Source organism: Liolophura sinensis, chromosome 1 (assembly GCF_032854445.1).
Source record: "Liolophura sinensis isolate JHLJ2023 chromosome 1, CUHK_Ljap_v2, whole genome shotgun sequence".
Classification (NCBI taxonomy): Eukaryota; Metazoa; Mollusca; class Polyplacophora; order Chitonida; family Chitonidae; genus Liolophura; species Liolophura sinensis.
In genome coordinates, this window is record NC_088295.1 from 37,409,488 (window position 1) to 37,434,722 (window position 25,235).

At 39.3% G+C, this 25,235-nt stretch overlaps 1 protein-coding gene across 1 annotated transcript; it reads right to left on the reverse strand.

Moving 5' to 3' along the window:
- Window positions 1-24,726, reverse strand: LOC135482307 (substance-P receptor-like). The gene is made up of 5 exons (XM_064762223.1): window positions 24,087-24,726; window positions 12,624-13,066; window positions 2,744-2,842; window positions 1,203-1,311; window positions 1-247 (listed from the first exon to the last, which is right to left on the reverse strand). The coding sequence occupies exons 1-5, from the start codon at window positions 24,487-24,489 to the stop codon at window positions 147-149; spliced, it is 1,155 nt and encodes a 384-aa protein (XP_064618293.1). The 5' UTR covers window positions 24,490-24,726; the 3' UTR covers window positions 1-146.
- Window positions 24,727-25,235: the final 509 nt, after the last annotated feature.

The window sequence follows — 25,235 nt, forward strand, 5'->3', positions numbered from 1 at the left end:
CAATGACAAATAAACAACTCTGTGGAAATACAATGTTCTAAATACCTGGTAATTACGGGTGATTTTTCTTATTAGGGCTACCAACGTCTTAGTCATTACATTTATCTGAAGAAAGCGTACATGTGAACAGATATCACTTTAAATGTTCATACTTTGGTGACCAGTGTAGTACTATTGAAAGATTCCTGGTGTGTGACGATGTCACTGTACTTCCGCTTTTTACAGACCACCAAGATATTCTTGAACCCTGAAAATAGCAATACATTTACGATTAACGAAAAAGCCCAATTCTCTGTTCTCTTCCGAATTAAAAAGTCTATATTTATTCTTTCTTTGAAGTACTGAAAATTCCGTAATGGTTTTGCATGGTCTGAAACACGAACAAAACAAATAGAATGAAAAAGAAGGCAAATCTCAAAACGACACTTACTGCACCAGGTAGCAGCATGTTTCACATGGGATCGGGCAAAGGGTTTTACCAGGCGCGAAAGTATGCGCATATGAATATGTAATACAAGTTTAAATAGTTTGTCGCCCCTTTTTGTCATAGTTATACATTTATGAAGGATTCTCTTCTGGTCTACAGTAGGACATTATTGTTTAGAATGACAAATGAAATTAACCTAGCGAAAGCTCTACAAATAAGCTATTCGTTTAACAGAGTTACGAAACAAACTCCCTTTAACTACTAATGGTCAACGGAGGAAAAAAACAAAGCAGATAGAAGAACGAGTTCAACTTGCGCCACACTAATATAAAGTAGCTAAAAGTGCAAAGCGAAAATTGGTGGTAAAGTTGTGGCCCTTCTAGCTATCACAAGCTGAAAACAAAACAGATAAAACAACAAGAAGCGATAGTGGGTGTGAATAAGCATTTGACAGAAGCGATGTCTACCATGGAATGTTAAAGCCATGCGACACGAAGTCTTACCGTCACATAACAGAGGCCTGGTGGTGAAGATGGGACGATTTGCAAACGAAACGATACATTCTCGGGAGACATCTACGAAAAATAAGCTGTTAGTTGTTAAGGCTGTGTGTGCAATGAGAAACAGTGGCTTCATGTCACGTGAACGCAAACCACCAATCAGCGCTCTTGAGAGGTGTCCATATAGAAAGACAAAACCCCACGTCGATTGCCTGTGCTATCCATCACTCTATCCAGAGTCGTCCACTTAAAGCGATAGTAGCGCTGGGCCTTACCTTTGCGGAACTTCTGGTTGAAGCCGGTGTATATCAAAGGATTAAAGGCGCTGTTGGAATAGGCCAGGTAAAGAGCGAAGAAATGGAACTTGTTAAACCACTCAGCGAGCTGAAATATGAAGGAGTCATTCGAATAAAATATAACCTGTCTTCAGCTTAATCTAGACATTACCATTTCATTTATTTTTTTGATTGGTGTTTTAAACCATACCCAAGAATATTTTCACTTTTATATAGCATCATGGTGGGAGGAAACAGGGCAGAGCCTGAGTGAAACCATATCAACGATATCAGTCGAATGTTGACAATTAATACGTACAAGGCGAATGGAAATCGGATAAAATGTGATATGGAAACTTCTGCTACACTGTATTATTTCCATTTCCGGTGCATGAGCGAGTATCTCCACTTATGTTGCTACTGGTGGTAGATAGACAATGTAATTGTTTACTCATCTGTACATTATTATGGGTATTATACTTATATGTCTTTATGCCTGTTCTTTATGTCAGCGTTGATCACAGTGGAACATCAAATTTCACTCTAAATGATTTATTTCTATATTTTTTTGATTGGTGTTTTACGCCATACTCAAGAATATTTCACTTATACGACGGTAGCCAGCATTATGGTGGGAGGAGACCGGGCAGAGCCCGGGGGAAACCCACCGCAAATCCGCGGGTTGCTGGAAGACCTCTCCACGCACTGCCGGAGAGGAAGCCAGCGTGAACTGAACTTGAACTTACGACTACCGCTTTGGTGGTTTTGGTGGAACTCTAGAGTCCACTCTGTATGACAACAGATGCAAAAATATAAATGTGGATAAACGCTGCTCTCATCAGTTTATAACGCCCGAAAGTTCCCTTGCCTATACCATGAGGGAGGCATTATTTGAATTTCCGGCGAAATTGTGACTCACTATATATGAATATATTTGTGTGATTCTTTTCATCGTACTTAAAGGAACTGAAGTGATCAAATTAAATCCACCGCATCAGGTAGTACATCAGGAACCTCCTGACTTAAGGCCGCTGCCATGCTATGGCAGCAGTTAAATTCTAACACCCATCCGATTGACTGCCGCGGAATCGAGGCTTGTTTTAATGTGATGGTAAATAAAATGTGATGGTAAATAAAATGTGATGATAGCACAGCAATTATAAGTAATTCTTGACCGTCGTCTAATGAATTGTAACTAACATCATTATAGTTTTTTTTTACCTAATTCTGCTTAAGGTATAAAGCAAGAGCGCGCGCAATGTGCTACCATTTAAGCATTTACATGAGCAGTTAGAATAAAACTGAACCGGCCGTTCAGGACGTTCTGGAAGCACGGTTTGCACCCCAGCAGTTAGAATTTCTTTGCAAACATAAATGTTTAAAGTCAGATTCATTAGCCTTATCAGTTGGAAACGCATGCTTCGCTCTTTTTCACCTCGCGTATGGCTTTTACTGGATCACTGATAACGCTTCCTTGGATATGAATGTATGTAAACAGTAAGTCGACGCGATGTAAAGATCATCACCGTCCATACACTCACTTCGGTTTGTTCACGGTACTCAGCATACATAATACAGATATGAAACGGCAACCAGCACAGTATAAACATGAACAGGATGGCTACCAGCATAATCACAACCTGTAAAATAAAGAAACAGACTTGTTAGCATGTTAAGTTTCGGAGGTTCCTATACACACAACCTCTTTAACCATAATACATGTTTTTGTGTCAATGGAATTTGCAGTTCTATAGCTGTTACTCGTAGGGCTACAGAGCATTATGGTGGGAGGATTTACGGGCACCGGGAGAAACCCACGATCAAGGCCTTGTGCAAAATTTACTGTCATATGTCAACCAATCGACGTGGAATTTGTATCCCTTTTAAAATACGATGAAACCATTGTTCCAAGTGACATGATATCTTTAACAATTAAAAAGGTTATTTTGGGGAAAAAATTGGTGAGTTCATATCTAATCGATTTTTTACTATATTTTAGTAATATATGTATAATCCCCACCCCCCCAAAAAAAATTACCTTTCCCAAAATATCAGCCTCATGTGTACACTTGTGAATGTCGGTAATTAAAGGAGAAGAAAACATATAAATGATGCCAAAATCAGATGAAATCAGACCACCCACCATAATGCTGGCTACCATCGTACAAGTGAAATATTCTTGAGTACGGCGTTAAACACCAATCAAATAAATAAATAAACAATGTTGTTTTCTACTGTTGTCTATTATACCATACGTTGTGAATTCAAGCCCAGCTCATGCTGACCGTACCTTAGGATGATCTGTCAGCGCCCGGTTTCCTCACACCATAATGTTGACCGCCGTCGTACAAGTGAAATATTCTTTTGTAAGGCGTAAAACTCCAATCAAATGAATGAATTAGCATTTTAAAGTCTGCCTCTACCTTTACCAAAACGTGATTTTTATTTTCTGCGATGTGGCGTTGAGCCATAATCATTCATTCTTTCACTCATTTTTTGTTCGGTGGAAACATTCTGGGATATTTTCTGTGTGACAAACACAGATCCATTGGTTGGTTTAATAATCAAGAGAAGAGTGGACGAGGGTGGGAGGGTTTATTGTCTGTCACGAATGAATGACGCTTAATGATTGATGGACAGCTTGGGTTTTTCTAGCTTCCTGTCCAAATAGCGGGTTATTATTTCTTCATTAGCGCACATTTTGTGATTTCTATTTATATGGACGTATGACTTGGTGATCTTAACTCCCCTAAAAACAAACGAGAAATAAATGAGAAGCTGCACGTCAGTCACGTTGGAGTCAGTAGAGTGCAGTAATTGGCTTTGACAGCGGAAGTATATTACTATGCCGCCAAAGGATAAAGAGAAATAGTGTTCCGAATGAGAACAAAACTTGCGACTTCCTCAGTAACAATATCGCCATAGCTGGTAATTTGTGGATGTAGGTCTTCTAGGTACAAACACCTTTGGTTCATTTAACGCAACAAGGGCCTTCCTTTGGTGGATTTATTTATGTAATTTAAGTTTTACGCCTTTCCTGTGAATCCAACCATCAAGTCAGACATTCGCTTACCAGTCGTAGACCATATAGGGGCGTTCCAAATCGACAACTGCCCGTTCCGAAACAATCTGTTGTTTCCAAGGAAATTTGTACTAAATACAATATACTATACAAATTATTACGTTATATTACTGAAGGTTTGCTTTACATGTAAATTTATAGGCGTTGTAACGGACATTCCTTTACCAATCGTGAGCAATAATTTTCACCATTCCCGTATACAAGTTGTTCATGAAAAGTTGCGCTTCGAATGCAACTGTTCATATATCCAACGAGGAGATTTTATCCAACACAATGCATGTACATTCCCGATAGCTGCGGTTAAGCGGAATTACACGCAATTATGAAGCAAAGCGCCAGGAATTCAGGACACTTAAATCAGTTTTATGGTTTTAAGCTACTGCTTCACCATGAGTTAAACAGTATCACGTGTGGCATTCCCGCCTCTCTACCATTCCAGCGTTCATTATATCCCCCTTCATGCTGGTTAGACGATAGGGTTAGGTGATTTTCACATCTAGTTTGTGCATCTTTAATCATTTGTGCAACCGTTAATCATTTTTTTACAAGGAATATTCTTTGTACATCTTTTAGGTGGAGGCCATCCCATTGGTAATCATCTCTGAAAGATTTCCCCACTGTAGACATGGGTTGTAGACATTTGTAAGAGAAGTGAGGTGTGTGTTCAGCTGAAATGCTCCTAAAGACACATGCTACAAACAGATCGAGAAAAGCATGTATGATCCGTTGAAATGAGACTGTTCGTCTATTCCATGTCAAATCAACACAATGCACATAGATTTATTTAGGACACTTTATTTTCGTGGGCTGCAATAATCGGATTGGTTAATTGAGGACATGTTTTGGACCTGCATAATACGATGTAGGACAACTTAGGTAAGTAAACACAACGTAAAACCCCAATCATACTTACATGCACACACACACTTAACCAAGTATAGCAATATATCACACTGCAATAAATTTATTTCTTTGATACGTGTTTTACGCCATACATAAGAAAGTTTCACATGTACGACAGTGGCCAGCATTATGGTCTAAGGAAGCCGGACACCCACGACCATCCCATATTGTTGACATATCTTTCCACGTACGACCAAAGAGGAAGCCAGCATGAGCTTTGTAAAAGATCGCAGTAAAAGAAGAACCCAAAAAGCAGTTTTGAATGCACGTCAGATGCATCTTGGGTATATAAACAGTTTCACGTCTCGCTTTGTCCTAAAATACACTGTTACTCGGCATCCACACACAGTTCAGCTGTTGTGAGTGAGCGAGTGTTTGGGGTTTACTAAGCAATTTTTCAGTCATATGACTTACCGAAGGCAAGTAAACCGCCCTGCCAGAGCCATTATACTGATACGGGTCAAACAGCCGTTGCACTAACCCCTAATACTGAAGACCAAGCGAAGAAGTTATTTTCTCTTTTAAGGTCTTAGGTCTGACTTGACCTAGGATTCACCCTGGATCTACAGCCGCCCGAAGCGGATGTTCTACCAACTGTGCTATCGGTGGAGCTGGTTTGCTTTTTTTTACGGAATCTGTCTTACATTTGAAACTTTACACACCCCCGCCCATATAGTTTTAAGTTGAAAACAAAAATACACATAGAAACTCAAAAATTGTCGTCACCAGTGTTTCATAAGCATATAAATCACCATGTGAATTTGTCTACCTCATGGCGCGTTCTGGGCATGCGCACTGCTGCACACCAAGAACTACTATCTAATTACTAACAGGAATCGAGCAAAGACCTCGTCACGTTTTTGACTAATAAAAAATAATTACGATATGGGGATAACACCCAGTGCAAACTGATTTGTTAAATGTAGACGGCTGTATTACTGTTGCCATGATACCATAGTGGATCATTTCCACTCTGTTGTCACCTGATTGCACACGCCTATCCTCAAATCTCCACGAGCGAACGTTATTGAATGATACTGACATGGATTTATCGCTCTCCATGCGGCTACAATCTCTGCGCGCTAATTTATACAGCCATGGTAATTTCCACCCGAAACTTTCTGTTAATCTCAAATAATCACATGTATAAGAGCAAAACTCACCGATTAGTTCATATTTACTGTACAGAACAACGCGACTTGCTTAACAAGGAATCAGTCATTCGGACGATGTAATTGCATACACTCTGGCGAAATTGCCTATACAGCCTCTCTGCTTACAATTTGTATGTAAAGGTTTTCATCACTGAGCGAGGAAAGCCTGTGATAATGGTGTTTGGAAAGGCACACACGGTATTCTAATAAATGTGCCTCAAGCCAATAAAAGATCAAAGCTTAACCAATTAAACGATCAAAATTAGGTACTGACATCAAGAATTCATGCACATGATAAAACCTCAAGTTAATGCTGTCTTGTCTTTGATTTTTGTACTTCATCGACAGCCTGACTATCAGTTATTGCTTTGTCAGTATTTATCTTGTATTTATTAATAGCAGATTAACAATTAAAAGAATAAGAATATATTTTGTGAGTGTAAATGTGATGGTGCTGGACAGTGGATCTGAATTTTGGTCGCTGACAGTTTTTCCTTCTACAAATGTGAACTATTGACAGTATAAAAGACTCACATATCTTGGCCTCTGTTGTTGGTATATTTTCCTGCCTCTATACAGGACAATCAAGTTGTTACAAAACGAAACGTGTTGTCTTTTGCTGTCGTTTAATGTAGGATATTGCATGTGGTATTTAGTACAAGGCAGTAGAAAGGTTATTAAAACAGTACTCAAAACTACCATTATACACTTTCTATACATTAATGAAGGCTTGAATAAAAATGTAAATGTTAAAATTCCGGAATACAAACCAAACCCCTATCCTCTTAAGATACTCATCGTCAGCTTGGAGTGTATTTGTATGGTAGTACGGATAGATCACATGAACTGTACGTCATGCCACCGAATCTAGAATGTGATAAAATCTGACATTTGTCGATCTGCTATTTTGCTGTCAAGTGTTTTGCAATTTAATCGCTGTAACATTTGTTACTGTGTACGAAACGCAGGAATGGATATTTTAGATGATATCTCTATGAGACGCGACTATACCCGCATAACATGTGATCTGTCCCTATTATGTTATTATGCTCTCATATAGGGAATTTATATGTTATCATTTTCTGCGATGTGTTTTGGAAATAAATGCGCATTGTTGCCCATAGTAAGCGTGTGTTTTTCTTGCCACACTGTTGTCGTCATCATCTGGCCATAGTAATGTGCAATCACAGGATTACAAATACGAATCGTATATGTCGCTGTATTTTGTAGTTTGTGTTTGTTTTCTCAAAGAAAATGGGTTTGCGTAATGCACTTTGCATAGTTTTCCAGAGCGTTTTCTTTGCTCTTGTTGTCAAAATTTAAAGAACAAAAGGAACCTTTGCTAATAAGGGTTAAGCGTACAATGGGTTTTGTTTCCGGGTAAATGTTTTGGCAAGCCGGTCATGTCGTACAGATAAAAAAACTGGAGCTATTAAATCATTTGTCACAGTATTAACATCATTTCATGGTCCTAAGGACTTTGGTAACAATACATCAACAAACCGTTTTATTAACAGACAGAAGACATAGAATTCTTTACACAGTTAGTGATTGTCTTTCATATTCATGAGCATAATATCCGTACTAGTAAACTTCTTGGTAAGCAAAAATAACAGTTCTCTGAATCAATGCAAAAACCTCTAACGACGTCAACTGGATTTCGTTCAGTCTCTGTCTTCTGTGTTATATTTGTATGCCAGGGTATTAAGAATCATGACTTTGAGTGATTATTATTTCTGGAGAGAAGCCAATGTCCGACTTCAGTTTATATGTTTATCTGTCATCCACTTCATTACAGAACTTCATAATCATCATACATAACTATGGAAATTTGTTTCTTTAACAAATGCGTTACGTTATTTGTGGGGGTAATTGTATAAAGCATGTAACAAAGCGTGCTTCTCGTTACACCTGGCGCCCTGAACGCTCGATTTCAACCAGACGAGGGAGCGTAGGGTTTTGCTCATTGCGATAGATTCTGTCAAATAATCGAGTCGTCAGAGATACAGAGAATTGACAGATATCTGCAATACACAGTAGTCGTCAACAAATTAGCCTTATGTTGTAGTAGAACGCACTACTGTTATCCATTTAGCTTTTCTATGGTTTCGTTCATATAAACTATAAAAAGTCTTTCCAAGAAAAAGCAATATGTGTCCCTAACGATAGCAACATTTGCAATATTTGCCCCCCCCCCCCCCCCCCCCCGCCAGCTCCTCAAGAAACAAAAAAGTTATTTGTAAGAAGTTGCAATACTAGAAATACTTGAACTACGCACAATGTTTTGTAAAAGTTCTAATACTTCAACTAAATACATTTACATAGAGTGGTTCGGCGATGTTTCAATAACAGAACAAACTAAGCACAGTAGTTCCACTACTTGAAAAATATCGAACATATTCTAGTGAGAAAACGAACTTAAATTGATTAATAAACTTAATGGAGTTTCAAAAACTACGCAAAAGAATTTTGTGTGGATGCAAAAACTACTCGCATCTCTTTGGGTAGTGTGCATTACTTAAACATACGTACAAACACATACAGTGTGCATTTTGATGGGCTGGTGCAAGGGATGGAGTTGTGCAATTGGTGAAAAACTAAGAACAGCTGTCTGTTGATAGGAGCTTTATTTAAACAAACAACACTCAGTGCATTACTTGTATGCTACGCACTTTCCCGTGGGTGGGGGGCAATCCTTGAAAACACAGTTGTGCGTGAAGTTAATTTTCAAGGTGAAGAGTGATGTGTTGAACGCGAGCTGAATTGACCTTAACGCTGGCTTTATTGGCTTAGGTGGCTTGTTTTCCTGAGCATTTAAGACGATCAATATACGATGATGTGGACAAGAACTGGATTTCTATAGAGCACACCAGCTGTCGGAAGTATCACCCATCTACAGCAGATGTGCTCGTGAAGTGTTTTGAAACGCCAATAGTGGGATTTCCTCTACTTTCTATAGGTGATGGAGATTTACGTCGAAGGCTACCATCGCGATCTTTAATTTGAATTGATTTTTAAATCTTCTAACCAGAGGAGATCAGGACGTTTACATCTCTGGTGAAAGGAGGGCCATTAGTTGCTCTTGATTAGCAATGACCAAGTAAATACCAGGGCCAGGTCAACATCTCTAGTATTACAAGAGCTCAGACGGCTTCTCAAAAATTACTCAGACTAATTCATTAATTCATTTAATTCATATCTTGATATGGTTTGTTTGATTAGCAACAGAGATATACAGAAGAGTCTTGGGACAATTCAAAAGTTTCAATCTGTAGTCTGAGATCATTTGATTTAGAGTTCAGATAAATTATTAATTCGATTCTGAAGTACAAATTATTGGGATAATGTTGGAAATGCGTTGTCATTATGCGATAATTTTCCAAATAACATCCTACCTGCCTTCACAAATAAAACCACTCATCCCATAATTAATGAGTGCAGCTCTATACATTACGGCCTTTAAAATTTCCCAATGGGCATTTAGAAGTCAGTAATAATAAAAATATGGACTCATATACCTTAGTTGAAGAAAGGGATGACTGACGCTAAATTCCAAATTACCTTGACGAGAGAAAAACGTTAGAGCTTGGAAAACTTTTTATAACATAAGAAGCCGTGACAGTGTGGCATTTTTTCCCTTAAGAACCGAGAGAGCACGCATACATGATGTTACGTCACAATAACAGTCGGAAATTATGAGAGTCTTCGATCATATATGAGCAATTACCACGGAAATGTTTGAAGTGCATCCTACTCCCGTGTGTGCAACATTGCATAACAGCACCAAAAGATCAAAAGCCAAAGTCTATACTCCAGAGGGATTCTTAAATACAGCAGTATAAAAATTTCATTGATTAGCCATTTCGCTGTAACGGATGTTTCAGAAAAATAAAACGCATATGAAAAAAAATCCTTTGACGGTCCCAAGGTGGCGGGCTGCAGGCTAGAATGTGTAACCTTAGTGTCGGTGTTCGGCACTCTGCATATTCAAGAAAAGCTTCTTTTTTACAGCAGGATGGAAAATTCCATCATCATGAACACGTTCACACCACACTGGGCATTAGCTGAATGCAGACGCGTGGCTTACAAATCTGGCTTAATCTCGTTTGTTTTACAAAGATGAACATGTTTTTTATCAGTTTGCTCGCCCACACAGCTGCCCCTCTTATTGGCGAGCCCTATACTTGAATATGTTTCGCGAGCAACACCGCCGTTTTTGTTAAGATAACAAGGTTTACTTTGTTAATATTTAACATCTTACACAGTGCCTTAGGTCAAATTTATCCTACCCAGGCCCCGAAGGAACTCATTTTGTGTGTGTGTGTGTGTGTGTGTGTGTGTGTGTGTGTGTGTGTGTGTGTGTGTGTGTGTGTGTGTGTGTGTGTTTGTGTGTGTGTGTGTGTGTGTGTGTGAACTTTCCTATGCCCACTTAAGTGGAGAAGGGCTAATTTTCTTTCCCCGTTTCGTTTGCCACGCTTGATCAGTGTAACATTGTAGAACTATATATCCTACCTCCAGTGTTTATATCCTTAAGATCTGCAGCACAATTAGGAATCGCGTAAATTCCTGCTAACTGAAAATATCTGCAGATCTCCTAAATTTCATTCCCATAATACAGTCCCGTTTTTAATGTGTAGAAACATTCATTCGTATACAAGCCTTCAACCATAATGGATGTTCCGGTTCAATAACTGCAAGACCAAAAAGATTCATGCAAAGAGAAAAAGTCAACAGTTTTCATTGATGACGGAAAGACGTAAAGAATTTTGTAGGCGAAGGAATTAATTAATTTATTTATTTGATTGGTGTTTTATGCCGTACTCAGGAATATTTCACTTATACGACGGTGGTCAGCATTATGGTGGGAAGAAACCGGGCAGAACTCAGGGGAAAACCCACGACCATAGTGGGTACGGCCAGAGCAACCAAATTAAATCAACTGGTTTGTAAGTTAAGTAAAATAATCAAAGAGCTTCTTCAGTTGCGCTTTGATCGTGAAGACTCATATATCCAACGTGATCATTAATATGCCGCTCTTTGTCACAAATTAGGCAGAGAGCCAGAGATTCTGGACAATTCGTCAATTTTTACTTACAAGAGGAAAGAATTTAAGAATTAAGATTAAGATTTCAGTCCTAAATAATGATTAGTTATTGTCTCTTACCAGTTTCTTTCTTCCAACGATTTTTTGATGTATGATATTTGCTGACTGATTGTCAGAGTTGTATCTATAGTGTGAAATGTATCCCTTGAGGTTACCACACAACTATAGATTATCTTTAATATGTTCTGAGAATTGTGCATTCTTTTGTTCCTTATTATGAAATTTCTCGTCCATTGAGACTGTAGTGTGTCAAGGGAGACGGTAGTGTTCAGTATGGCCTCGTAAACACGCCAATGCATTTCCAAGGAAGGAAACAGAACTCCTCATGGACAGGAGAACATTCCTTAACACGCCCACGCTACTAAATATGCGATAGGGTCACGACCATGTGCTCAGCCAAGTGGTCAATGTGTATGTTAAAGACAGCTGTCAGCTAACACTAATTATCCTGTACAATACTGACCTTCTCTTATACTTCGGTTTAATACACAATTGGAAATTTGCGTTTAGAATTGGTTCCCGCTGTTACTTCTGCAATTCTTGAACTGTAAGGAACTTGTTCCCAGGCCTTCCGACTACGAGTCGCACCCTCTAACCATTAGGCCACCGAAGCGGTTGTTTGATCAAATTCTTTCAACATTATCGTACAAATATACGAAATGCTTCAACTTACTCTTAAGAAGTCTCATGCTCAAAGGTCCAAAGCCTTTGCAAAAAGTTGAGCCATTTTAGTATTTGTCAGTCATGCTTAGTGGTCAGTGGTTGAAAAAAAGACGATGGTAATACGTCTGCACAAGCGTTTTCTTACCCACTGTAATTTCAATAAGTGTATGCCAATCAACCTGTGCACAGTGTATAGAGTAGAATTCGACCCAGACAGAGATACCTTTCCATGTTATCTCAAGATGGTATAAAAGAAGGACTGACACGTCGACTGCCGTGTACTAACCAAGATTAATATCTTGAAACTGTCTAGCGTAACTCCTGTCGACTTTTCAACCATCTGCAGCATGTCAGCTCCAAGATACTGCGTGCATACTCTGGACAGGCTAACTGAATGTGGTACTACTGAAATTCCTACCGGAAACAAGCTGTCGAAAGCTTGTCGTGTGTGGCGCCTTTCCTATCTCCTTCGAAAAAAGCGTAATCTGGCGAAAGCCTTCCCGGGGCAAACTTACCCTTTTCCGCACCCGTTCCTGTGTGGAGTCGGTTTGTAGCTGTTCTCCAGGGGCACGGGCTGACCAGAGTTTAACGATTATCACCGTGTAGGCTATAGTCATTACAGTGATTGGGATGAAGTAGAGGACCACAGAGACGAACGTGTAGTAGATGGTCCTGGACGGCATGCTGCGAACAGTGGAGTTTCCGCCAGGGGGCACGAAGGTAAACACAGGCCACTGGTCATCACACCACGTCTCTGTGTGGTCGGCCCATTGCCTCGTGTCCATCTTTCTGTATATCAACATGGGTAAGGCCACGGCAATAGAACACACCCAGACAATGACGATAGAGTACCAAGCACGTCTCTCGATGATATGAGCCTTCATCGCAAACACGATCCCAAAGAATCTGTCACAGGCTATGAGGGTGAGCGTTAGGATGCTAGCAACCAGAGACAGAACTGTGGACGAGAAGACAAAACAGATAGAAATCAGACTTGAGGATAAAAATGTTAGCACCGACACCAAAACCTCTCCCCTCCCTCATCAACAATCAACACTATTAGCACGACCAGGATATGGTAATCTTGATACTGCTATGTATATCTAAGGAATAAAATAATAGTCTTATTGATGACAAAAGGCATTCATAGAGTAACAACACAGCTGTATACATGTGTATACAGGCATCTAATAAATGGAAAACAAACTTATTCCATCTACGATATTCTCGTAGATTTTGGAAAACATCTAACTAATGATATTCTGTAATAATTTTAAAGCGTTCTCAAGCGTTGAGATCCATACTATAACTATATAACTTACTATATGTATATAAGAACTTGTCGGAACAAGCGGAAATACAATTAATGGGACAGCCAAACATAATCAACAGTAAAATTTTCCGTTTGTTTTCTTTTACCAATGTCCTTTTCATGCAATTGTAAGGTAATCCTAACTAATGCATTAATGCATTTTTGTTAAACTGACCGTTTAACATGGCAGGCGTATTGAGGTATGAGATATCCTCGATTCTAACCAAATTGAAAATCACATGTTAATGCTAGGCGATTGAGATATGAAATGTTGGGGAGAAAAAACGCTGGCGTCCGATCTCAACGGGTTAGAAAACATGGTTTAACTATAGATTGCGCAGCGTACTCATTCGAATGAACTGCCGATGAAACATCTTTTCGCTAATACCCGAGCTATGATGGATGAATGGTGGCATGAAATAAATAAAAAGTCAATAAACTTAATGCCTCGTTGCGCCGCTTAGTTTGCCAAATTCTTTTAAAACGACGTGGCTTGGTTACGTGCCTAAAGAGATATTCTCTTGACAACATCACCTCTTAACAGGATAGCTTTCCTCCTAGGTAAAGTCGACCGCCTAATATGGGTCACTTGATAATGGTCCCCAAATCCGCTTTATCCGATAACACAGCTGTCGGATGATTTGTCTCCTCCCATCCGAGGCTTAATCAATAGTTTCGGGTTAATGTTGACTTTAAACATCATTTTTCAAGAAGACCCAAGCACAAAAGCAACACACACACGCACAAGCAGCTGTCGAGGATAGATGTGATATGTACATACATGTCCAATACAAGCTTCTCTGTTTGCTGGTTTTCTATGAAGTCCTGTCGTTGACCGATACTAGACATGCGCACGTTCGGTGTACGGCGACAGTAGCAACGCGTAAATATTTGCAAATGTCCTGAGACAACCTTATTGTAACAAAACGTACACTCTCTGCTCTCATACGTTTAAACGATTATCAGGTCTATATATTAGTGATACCGAATCTTTTGTAAGCCGATTACATTATTAAATGTTTCGCCGATAAAACATTTCTTTAGATTTATGCTTCCGGATAATTGTATTTGAATATTAAAGTATACATTTTACTCTCATTATACTTCAGGACATCACATATTGGAGAGATTTTCATAGACAAGTATAGAAGAGAACTTGCCTCCATGACGTGTACTAGTATAAGGTTAAAGGAACACTAACTCGATTGTTTCACTTCATCATTCGTTTGAAGTTGCATGGTATCGCGTATCGTACAGTCTCCTGCGTAATCAAATATACAAAAATCTTCTCATGGATATTGCAGGAAATAAGCCCCATGATGATAATATAATATACTGAGGGATGTATATATGTAGTCTGTGATGTACATATGTAGGCATAGAGGTCTCTCTTTAGTGTAGTGAGTCCACTGATTTATTACAATAACCATTCCCGGAGGACAGCGAACACAGCCTAACTGTGCCTTACTAATTTAGCTGTCACGTCAAAGTCTAGAGCTCTCCAAAGGAGATTGAAAAAAACTTATCAGCTCTCACCATAAGGTAATTTCAACTCGCCATAATTCTTCAGCGTCACTTTGTCCGCGTTTCGAGTTCACCCCACCCAACGTTTTCCTCAAAACAAACTCCAAACAGTAATGTTTGTACGAGTTTCCATGGAAATCAACAATTGATTTCAAATCTTATTGATAGTTAATCTATTTACGGGATGGGTAGAGAAATAAAACTTGCCTGGAACTTGCCTGGTTAGTATTGATGTGAGGGAGCCCTCTGGTTTATGTCACGTGACCTACAACTGAGCGGGAGTGTAGCCTGAGGTTTGGTAACGGTAGAAGGCAACTCAAGTCGTTATTCTGATTAAAAAACCCAAACCTGTCAAGGTCTCTGAGGGGACTAGAGGAGGAGGAATGGGAGGTTAGGGAAGTTCTCATGACGAAATTGACCCTCTGGGCAGATAGACCAGGATCAGGCCAAAATCAAGAATGGGGAAGAAAATCAAATCAAATCATCGCTATTAATAAAATAAAGTGTTGTGGCAACGATGCTCTAATCTGACCTTGATAAGATCGTATCACCTTTCTGGGTGGAGTAAATCTATCAAAATTAATAATAACTGCATTGCGTTAACTGCTCTAGATAAGCATTCAGAAGCCTTCATTTTAGGAGCAACACTCAAAACTATGGTTAGATTATAAGACGTTTGTCTTTCGATGGCTACATTCATCATCTGGGAGTCCGCGAGATCTGCTCCAGATTTTCCAGATTTTAGTTTTTGTGGTTTATGTGTCCTAATATTATATATCAGTTTACTGTATGAGTGGCAGTTTAGATAGTCTTACATCAAGTTTGTTGGAAGAGGACTTTCCTTTCGTTAGTATCACACATAAATACACACATGGGGAAGTTTGTCTGTGACTTGCCAATAGCCAGTGTTATACTCCGTGCACACCCATGTAACCATCTGTAAGGCGTTGGCATCAAGGAAATCCTTGAGTACGGCGTGAATGCCAAATGGAATAAATTATTCAAATCTATAGTTTCCTCTGTGGACACTTTCGGCAATGTTTGATGTGCACTGAAATCATCGATAATATAAAAATCTACGGCGCGGAAAGTACAGTTAGAGCAGTGCCGACAGTGTGATCGTTGGTAAATGATTAAAGCCTGGCATCTTTTCAATTAACCCAGTTATGCTTTTGTTCTAAGTGTTCCAGAAAATTATATACGTAAATAGTATCAACTTATACTACCCCCCCCCCCCCCAGCGAAAGCAAAATTAGGTAAAAACTGCACTAATGTTAACTGCGACTTATTGGAAGACCTTGTTTTGGAATTAAAATGCCATGTTCCCATCAGCATCAGAAGGTATGCCAGACTTTGAAGGACAGAATGTCAGCGATACTATGGGCAGGCTGATATATTCATTAAATCACTTGTCAGTTTCAGAGTTTGTTGTCACCAGTATTCACACAACACCTGCAGAACGAACAGATGACATACAAGTGTATCAGACAGACGTTTTTTGTGAATATATATTAACATTCTCATCAATAATAATATTGTCTCAATTTGTTTTGAAGGTGAAATATTTGGTAGTTGCTGAACTTGAATATTTATTGCAGTGCAAATAAATGGCTACTTTAACCTGATAATTCATTTTGGGGATGGGGGAGGGTATTTCAGTGTTGCATATTCCACTTGTAGGTCTACGTTTACCAAGAGGTTTGGTTCTTGTACATATGCTGTATTATTTACCTATATTACAGCAACATGTAAGGTAAATAAGGAATATTCCCTATCTACAAAAGTTATATTGGCATTTCACCACACCTTCTTATATATTAATCTCTGTTTTTATATCTCTAAAACAGAGATAGCATTAGTAATATTGGGAAAATATCGATTCACTGGGCATCTGTGATGTAGATTTATTTTCATTATTTTTTTATTTGATTTGAGTTTGACTCAGATTGAAGTACAATTTTTTTCAGTTAGTTATATGTCAGGTTTGTATAGTGCCTGAATAAAATAGGGTATAATTCGGGAAAACTGCCGCGATTTGATTAATTCATTGATTGATTGTTGCGTTATACTACACTCATGAAGTTGTCACTTTATACGATGGTAGGCCGTTTTATGGGTGGTGGCAATCGCAGTGCTTGGCGTAAGCCACCCAGCTTTGACAAGTTACCGCCGTACCTTCCCAAACGTGACTTATATATATGCACATCTAATTGATAGACGACAAGTGGTCTTCAACAAAAGTCTTTAACAAAAGCATGGTCAAGCAGTAAGAGTGGGGAATTTACAAATTCCCTGTCCATGACCGGTTTTAAACCCGCCCCACGACCCTTAGATTTATTTATTTGTTTATTTGGTGTTTTACCCTGTATACGACCAGCATTAGGATAAGGGGGAACTAGGCGGAGCCGGGGAAACCTACGACAATCCGCAAGTTGCTGCAAGATCCCCCCCTCGACTTAAGACCGGAGAAGAAACCAGGATGAACTGGACTTGAACTCACAGTCACTGGTCAGTGCGCAAGCACGGTAGCCACTCGACCCTTTGAAATGTACCGTACAAAGCTCGCAGACGAACTAACAACAATAAGATTTGAACACGTGTCCTGACTGACCAAGTGCTAAAGACTTTCAACAAGAGCCGTTAGTGCTCTCCTTGAGGGCTCTATTTATGGCACATGTCCCCTAGATGATGGACGTTGCATGTATGTGTGGGTTTGGTTGGTGTAGTTAACTAAGTCACCATTATGACGACGCTGAACCGACCATTTCTCCGATATAATAGCTGGAGGTGTCTCTCTCTCGGTCACACCGGGATTTTGAACTCCAGTTGTTAGATATGAAATCCAGCACTTTACCAACTGAACTAAAGAAATTCAAATTAGGTGCTGCTATAGACATAATAAGTAATGAAAAACTAATCCCGTTGCTTAGATGTGTTGAAGTTGTAATGGCGATCTCTCAGCAAGTGAGAGATACAGCAAGTGGAAAAAGTCTCAGGAGTTGTTTGTCCCGCTTATTCTCTTGGTCTCTTGTCGGCCAGCTTCCTAGAAAATGAATAGTTTTAGGCGTTTCATCCTAGAGGTATATAGCTTCGGACGACGTCATCGTTTTCAGTGTCCTCCGCCAGGACGCTGATGGACACGTGACTTTATTAGTGTCACACCGTCCATAAGAGCTGTGAAGTGAACTCACAAGAGTTTAGCCTGGGGACGCTCTAACACAGAGTCCTTGAGTGTCCGCTTTTAACGATATTTGGACATGTACATAATGGTCGTTGAAAAGTAACCAAATACCTGCTGGTGCCAACGCTCTTTTAGAATATGCCATTGAAACGTCATTAGACTGACTAATCGACTGATTCAGCTGTCAAGGCAAAAAGCTTCCCCCGCACAACAGCACATCCTGTGTTACTGCCGGTTACAGATTACTGTGACTGGTGGGCTGTGTCATGGCTCTTACACCTCCGTGGAAGAGCGACAAGGAGGAGCTGGATATTATTAGTTGGGTGTCAGGAATGCCAAACAAATGTCCAGTAAATTGCCGTTTTAAGAAATTTTAACTTCTAATGAACTGTAACGAAAATTGACTAAATCTGAATTTGAAACTCACCAGTATTTTATTGCATTTCTATGCTTTGGGTTTTCGTACTACATGAAACGTTGAACGTCAACGGGTAAAATATCAGAGAAGCACGCTTCGGAACCTACTCGTGTCACGGGTAGGTGGCTCACGGGATTTCCATAAATTCATTAACGCAGATCACAACAAAGTTACGCTAATTAAAGTTTAAAGTAGGTATAATAGAATTGACGTCCGAGTTCTAAATTTTCAGCTCTTCCACATTTGCCGGTGTAAAATCAATAACAACGACTCGATAAATAGGCATTATTTCTTCAGTATGTCCCTGTATACCATGATCTCGATATAATCTAAACGCTGTCACTGATTGGAATGCGTAAACAAGTACTGTCTGCCTATATTGTCAAATGTTAAATAAATGAGGAATGTAAATACTGGAAACCGATTTCGTTCGCTGCAGTCAATGGTTAAAGCTTGTTTTCCGAATAACCCTCCCTCCAATCACCCTCCATAAACCGTGCTGAAACAAGATGTCCATATTACTGTTTAATGTACAAACAATACAGTTTGTCGTTTTGCCACAATTCAGATATTTGAACATTTTGCTATATGTCTGTTTGTAGAGAACTCAAGAATATAACCATATTGGGTGGAAGAATCCGGTTAAAACCGGATGAATCCACCATAGCTCAAGGCGAAACTGTAAGTTTACGTACGACTGAAGTTGGAGCCAGCGACAGCTTAACCACAAATGTCATTTATTTTCTTCACAAATTTCGTAACTGAAAGTCGACCGACAAGTCTTGAGTAGAGTGTTACCAAGGATGGGATCTTTATCTGACAGGTGTCCGCATTCATCAAAAGAGTATGACGACAAATGAACCCATTCCGGAACCCATTAACAAAGGCAACATTACAGGCTGACCCACACTGGATCACATCTAGATGCATTTCTCCACGGTTTACCTGCTTGCCTGTGAGAAATCCACGAATCGCACATACGTTGATCAAACTGCCGTACTACAACCTGACAGATTAATAGACGTGACGCTTGCGTTCGGAAGTTGTTCATGTAAAGCACTTGGATGTGTTTCTGTAGAAATGCTCAGTTAAAGAATAGTGATTGAGTGCCAGAACATCTGAGAAGAAGAAAAAGACAAACGTCTCCACAGTCTCTAGCTTCAGTTTTATCTGTCCCATGATGCCTTTCTTATCGATCGTTACTTTCTTATTCTTCATCATGAATGCAGATTTAAAAAGAAGTACTTTCAATCAATCTAGGAAATGTCGCCCGCCAAAGAGGTGAATCGAAGCAATCCATTATAAATCCGTGTTAAGTTTAGCACTAGGTATAAATCTTCATGTCACATGATAGAAGTCAGTATTAAATCGATCTACATAGCACGACAACAGAGTCTGTAATTCGTTCTCAGCCATCAATATGGAGAAATCCGGATAAACGTAAAACGTTAACTGATCATTTATTATCATTTATACTCAAATTAGAACAAATCACAATAAGAGTAGATCTTGACTATAAAAACATAACTGCAAATTATCCTCGATAATAAACCTCATAAAACTGATTTTATTAACCTTGCCCCTCTCTGGTCGTACGTGAGAAGGTCTGACAGCAACCTGTGGATGGTCGTGGGTTTCCCTCGGGTTGTGCCCGGTTTCCTTCCACCATAATGCTGGCCGCCGTCGTATAAGTGAAATATTCTTGAGTACGGCGTAAAACACCAATCAAGTAAATAAAAAAATAAATTAACCTTGCCAACCAAACTTGGACATTCCCAGCTGTTTGGGAATTAGCCGTTCTATGTCCGAAGTACAAATAAATTATCTGTTGAGTATGTTAGTAATTATTAACCTTCGGCGTTTACAGTTTATTTGGGAAAGCTTCTGAATAAAGCCTGACCTAATCTGGTCAAACATATCTCATTACTTTTAATGACAAGATTAATCTGACTAATTATACATATAATTTAAAACAAACTATTGTTGAAGTGTTAGTGAGAGATTTCAGTCCCAGGTTGTTAGTGGGAAACTGACTGACACATCTGTAAAGCGAAGTCGTAACACATTCGTTCGACGGTAATGTGTTTCTATTCAAGTATATGGAGAAAAGGACTGGTAGACGTATAGATGACGTGATCAGCATGTCTGTAGTAGACATCAGAACTTTTCTGGGAGTGCCAAAATAACCCATACAGCGCTGCGGAGTCAATGTATTTTACATGACTGACAAATAAGTGAGGTTGGAATGGTGTAATAACATGTGATATTCCTTGTCAGCAAGATATGGTATTGTTTAGGTATTTGCATGCCATAGTGTAGCAGTCCTAGCGCTCATGCCTGAAGAGGCTGTCTAGTTTACACGATCGAATAGTGCAAGGTGTGGCATTGGTATTGGGCGTCTACAACTATAGCGCTGCTGACAACCAGTGGATTTCATGTGCATGTGCATTGAGTCCGGTGTTGTCGTCAATGATAAAAACAGGAAACAGTGAAACCTTTCTTCTTTAATGGGGAAAAAACTTTGACTCTCTTGAGGCATCGAGTGTAAACGGTTTCTTGTAAAAATGCCGTTTGTAACTTTGAAATTGCTATTTGAAGTTAACGAGAATATACTTCAACTCTCTTCCTTTACGATCCGCAATGCAGTCCGCGTTCTTCTCTATTATCTACTTTTAAAATTCTTAATAAAAGTGCGTTTTTCTTTCTTAAACTGAGACAAATCCGTCTCCACTCGAAGGGTAAAATAGCAGTAATTGAAAAAATTACATGGATTTACATACTGACTTCTATTCATTGATTTCTACGTTGTATACTTGTGACATTCAGAGTCGAGCTCTAAACATAAATGCGTCGTTGGATGAACAACTGGACTTCACATCAAAATCCGCTGTAAGATGAACTCGGATAATTACCAGTCTTACAGGTCTCCAGGCAGAGAGTGCAAGGAAGAAGAAAAAAAGTCGGCTTCCTGAAAACTCGTTTTTGCAAATAAATTCCATCTTTCTACAACCAATAAAACAAAAGCCTTTTGTAGTTTCCGTATATGTGATGCTGTTTTAGATGATGTATTTAACACTGTGAAAAAATCTCACGTCAACAGACAAATAATGGTTCACTCGTATTCTACCACTGACCGGATCTAGCTGACAGCGCGGAAAGTTTCGCCGCGTCTTACATTTCCTTTACACACATCCGCCATTCCTCCGCTGGTGACAGGCTCAAGGTTGTTGCCATAACATGTTTCAACTGAATCAGCGAATTCCGTCAGCCGCTCAAGGCTAAATAATGTAGTCAAGCCCACATCAAATGGATACTTGAAAAGACTAGAAATTAGCGGCTGTCGGCAAAGGAAATAAAAACACAATTACCATCACATAGCCGGCGGGACGATATTGAACCATTTTCTAGTCGTATTAATACGGGAATCAATAATACCTCTTTTAACTTGTAATTTATCTTGATTTGCCTAAATATTTTTTGCAGAATCTTCAACATTTTCAATTTATATGAACAAAAATCGCCTCCATATTATAACATTTAACATATTGACACCTTGGCGTAAACGCGGGTCAAAGCAAGTTGCCTAACGTGTGTTTCTACATGAATAACGATGAAGGATTGCGATTTAGCAAAAGTGCATAAAGCATATTCACCCTATTAACCATTTTAAAGAAAGTGTAAAATAGTTGGGTGAGTTTATCTATGGCGTCATTTCAGATGTAATCGGTAAGCCTCATATTCACATCAGGCCACGATAGCGAAAACTATTTGGCGACAAAAACAAGTAATTTGTGTGCACATGATATGAATAATTATAGTGATCGTATGCACGGCGTAAGCCGTAGTTTTTTCACAATCGCCGGTTGCCATCGGCAATTTAACACAGGTTCTGTCTGTTTAGACAGAAACATTAAAAATTTGTTGAAGCACAAACAAAATGCCAAACAAGCTAGCAAAGCTGAAAGCAAGTAAACGTTCGAACCTTGAATTGCTTGGCTGTGTTTTGAGAGAATGTAAAAAGTTAATTTTTAAAGAATCGTTGTTTACTTTCTTGCATTGGCATATCAAGGAATTGTTCTTAATCATCACCACACAAAACATTTGTTCAAAGTCCTCTCTTAAATCGTGCCAGCAGCCCGTGGATGGTCGTGGATTTCCCTCGGGCTCTGTCCGGTTTCCTCCCACCATAATGCTGGCCGCTGTCATATAAGTGAAATATTCTTCAGTACGGCGTAAAACACCATCAAATAAATAAATAAAAGACCACAGCATAGAGAGGAAGACCAAAGAAGCGACGACAGTGACTTATGGCTGGCAAATGGTTACACATAAACTGTGGCCTCTTGTAGGCCACTAATGAGTAACAAATAGAACTTTAACTGTCTGAAACGAACAGAATACTTGCACAGTATAGTTTTTGCATGATGTGTTCTATCTGCCCTCTCAACAGCACAATCTGTGATGCATGTTATTGTGATTTTAAATACATTTCTTTGAAAGAAAAATACGCCAGCATCTTTAATTTGAAAGATTTCTCATGATAAAGTTTGCCAGATTATAACTAGAGCCCGACTTACGGATATTATCATAAAAAGTAATTTATAATGATTTAGTAAAACCTATTTATTCTAACAGATATATGACACTGCGCCATATACAAAACCTAGTGCAGTTTCCGGCATTTATGTACTTAAAACGCCGTAAACTGGATCAATGAGACACATCATTAATTCAGGCTATGTCTCTGTTCTTTCCCACATGGTCAACCGGTTACAGTGGGCTTTTGTCCGGAATTCAAGCACAGTTACTAATGTCTGTATTGGTACGAACACCTGGTGACAAGCATTGTTTGATAGAGGCCAGCACTGAGCCGATAGTATTAACCTCTTTTAGATGTATAGTAGGAGCATGAAGAAAGTCAGATGCATCTCAGGCACAGCAATGGTAGGAGGTCGTCTTCAGAGTGTAATGAACAATAGACGTTTTTATTCAATAGACGTTTTGCTTTGCTCTAAAATGTAGACTCTGGGGAATTCTTTTGTGACTATAATATTTTGGATTCAAACTGGAATCACGTCCATAAGAACGTATCTACTTTCAGGCAAGAAAAATTTCATTCACTTCCTTAAATGATTCTATTTCTTTACAACAAGTCGGTTACTTGTTTGCTAACTTCCTTTTCAGTAACTTTAATTTGATAAATCTAATAAAAACAGCTAGTGTAGTTGTTTTATTGATTGCTTGAAGATAACCAATCTGAGAAAGGATAGAATTATTCGAGCAGAAGTTTTAATAGATTTGCATGGAAAGTGCTAACAAACTGTCCAATACAATAGGCAATATTAAATGAGTGACATAGTAATGTAAGATGCTTAATCATAGTAGCATGCTGTCCCTATAGTGAGCGGCTGAATGTATTCTAGAAGGTCAAACAGAGTTTAGACAGATCTATCTTCTTCCGTGTGTGACAGCCGATGTTACATCGCATCGTTCTGTGGCTGTGGGTGATATATGATAAAACATATTCGTAAGGATATACTTACCCTGAGCAAAACTATTGACTTTACAAAAGAATGCTCCAAGAACCCAGTTGTCTGACAAAGAGTTGACGAGATGTACCCAGGCACAGGACAATATCACGAGTAAGTCCGATGTGGCCAAGTTGACGATGTAGAAGTTCGTGGTTGTTCGCATTCTCTTATCTCGAATGACCACCACAATAACCATTACGTTACCGATAAGAGCAATGAGAATGATTACCACATAGAAAAACACTTTTAAAGTAATTTCCCACCAGGGTAAGGAATGTCTGGGTCTGGGGTACGGCACGGAGCGTAAATCATATTCCATAAATTCCACAGTGGGGGACGAGTCGTTAAGATCTGGTTCTGTGACATATCCCAAGCTGAATGACACGGAACTTGTCCCGTTATAAATATCTTCCATGGTGTCGATATTTGTTGGGTTTTATAAAAAATTACACAGAGCTGCACGCAGAAATTAGCATGGTAGACACAACCTGATAAGCACAAGACGTTAACAAGACCAGCTCCGATAGCTGTTGTCTTTTTCTTTTTGGTTATAGTTGCTTAGCCAAATTTAGGGCGTTCTGCACACGAAATGACCTAGTCCAAGGTACGAGGGATCGTAATCTCACTTTTCTTTCCTGTCGTGCTTCCGAAGGAAAGGTGTAAACAGGCAGGCAAGAAGTAAGAGCACTGAAATCAATTGTCCTTACAGGGATCACCAGTGTTGCTCTTCACGCAGCGGTCTTCATCGAGTGCGTCACACAAGTGCGGTCGATATGAGAACAGCAGTGAAATTCCCCTCCGAGCTGACATCGTGAGGAGATGCATTCTTAATGCCGCATCCTACCCGGGTGAGCGTCGAATCTGAGCGGGTGTACCAGCAAGTTTAGCTCTCTGCTGCCATTGGATGAGCAGTCAGCCTCTCTCTCTCTCTCTTTCTCTCTCTCTCTCTCTCTACATACATACATATATATATATCATACTTATTCGTCTTATGCGTCTTTGTGTTTTGTTTCCAGTTTTCCAAGAAATCGCGCCGTGTAAGATACTCGTTTATACATTATTTCAAACAGTATACCCTGTCAATGTTTACCATACATTTTAATTTTATTTTATGGTTCTTGTGCTTGTTGCCAAGCATTTTACTGATGTTTAATGATGGTT

Coding starts and splice junctions, on each gene's coding strand:
- LOC135482307 (XM_064762223.1), bottom strand. CDS start 24,489: ATGGAAGATATTTATAACGGGACAAGTTCCGTGTCATTCAGCTTGGGA. Junction 13,067..24,086: donor AGTCAATAGTTTTGCTCAGG/GTAAGTATATCC, acceptor TCTCGTCCACAG/TTCTGTCTCTGGTTGCTAGC. Junction 1,312..2,743: donor AGTACCGTGAACAAACCGAA/GTGAGTGTATGG, acceptor TTCATATTTCAG/CTCGCTGAGTGGTTTAACAA.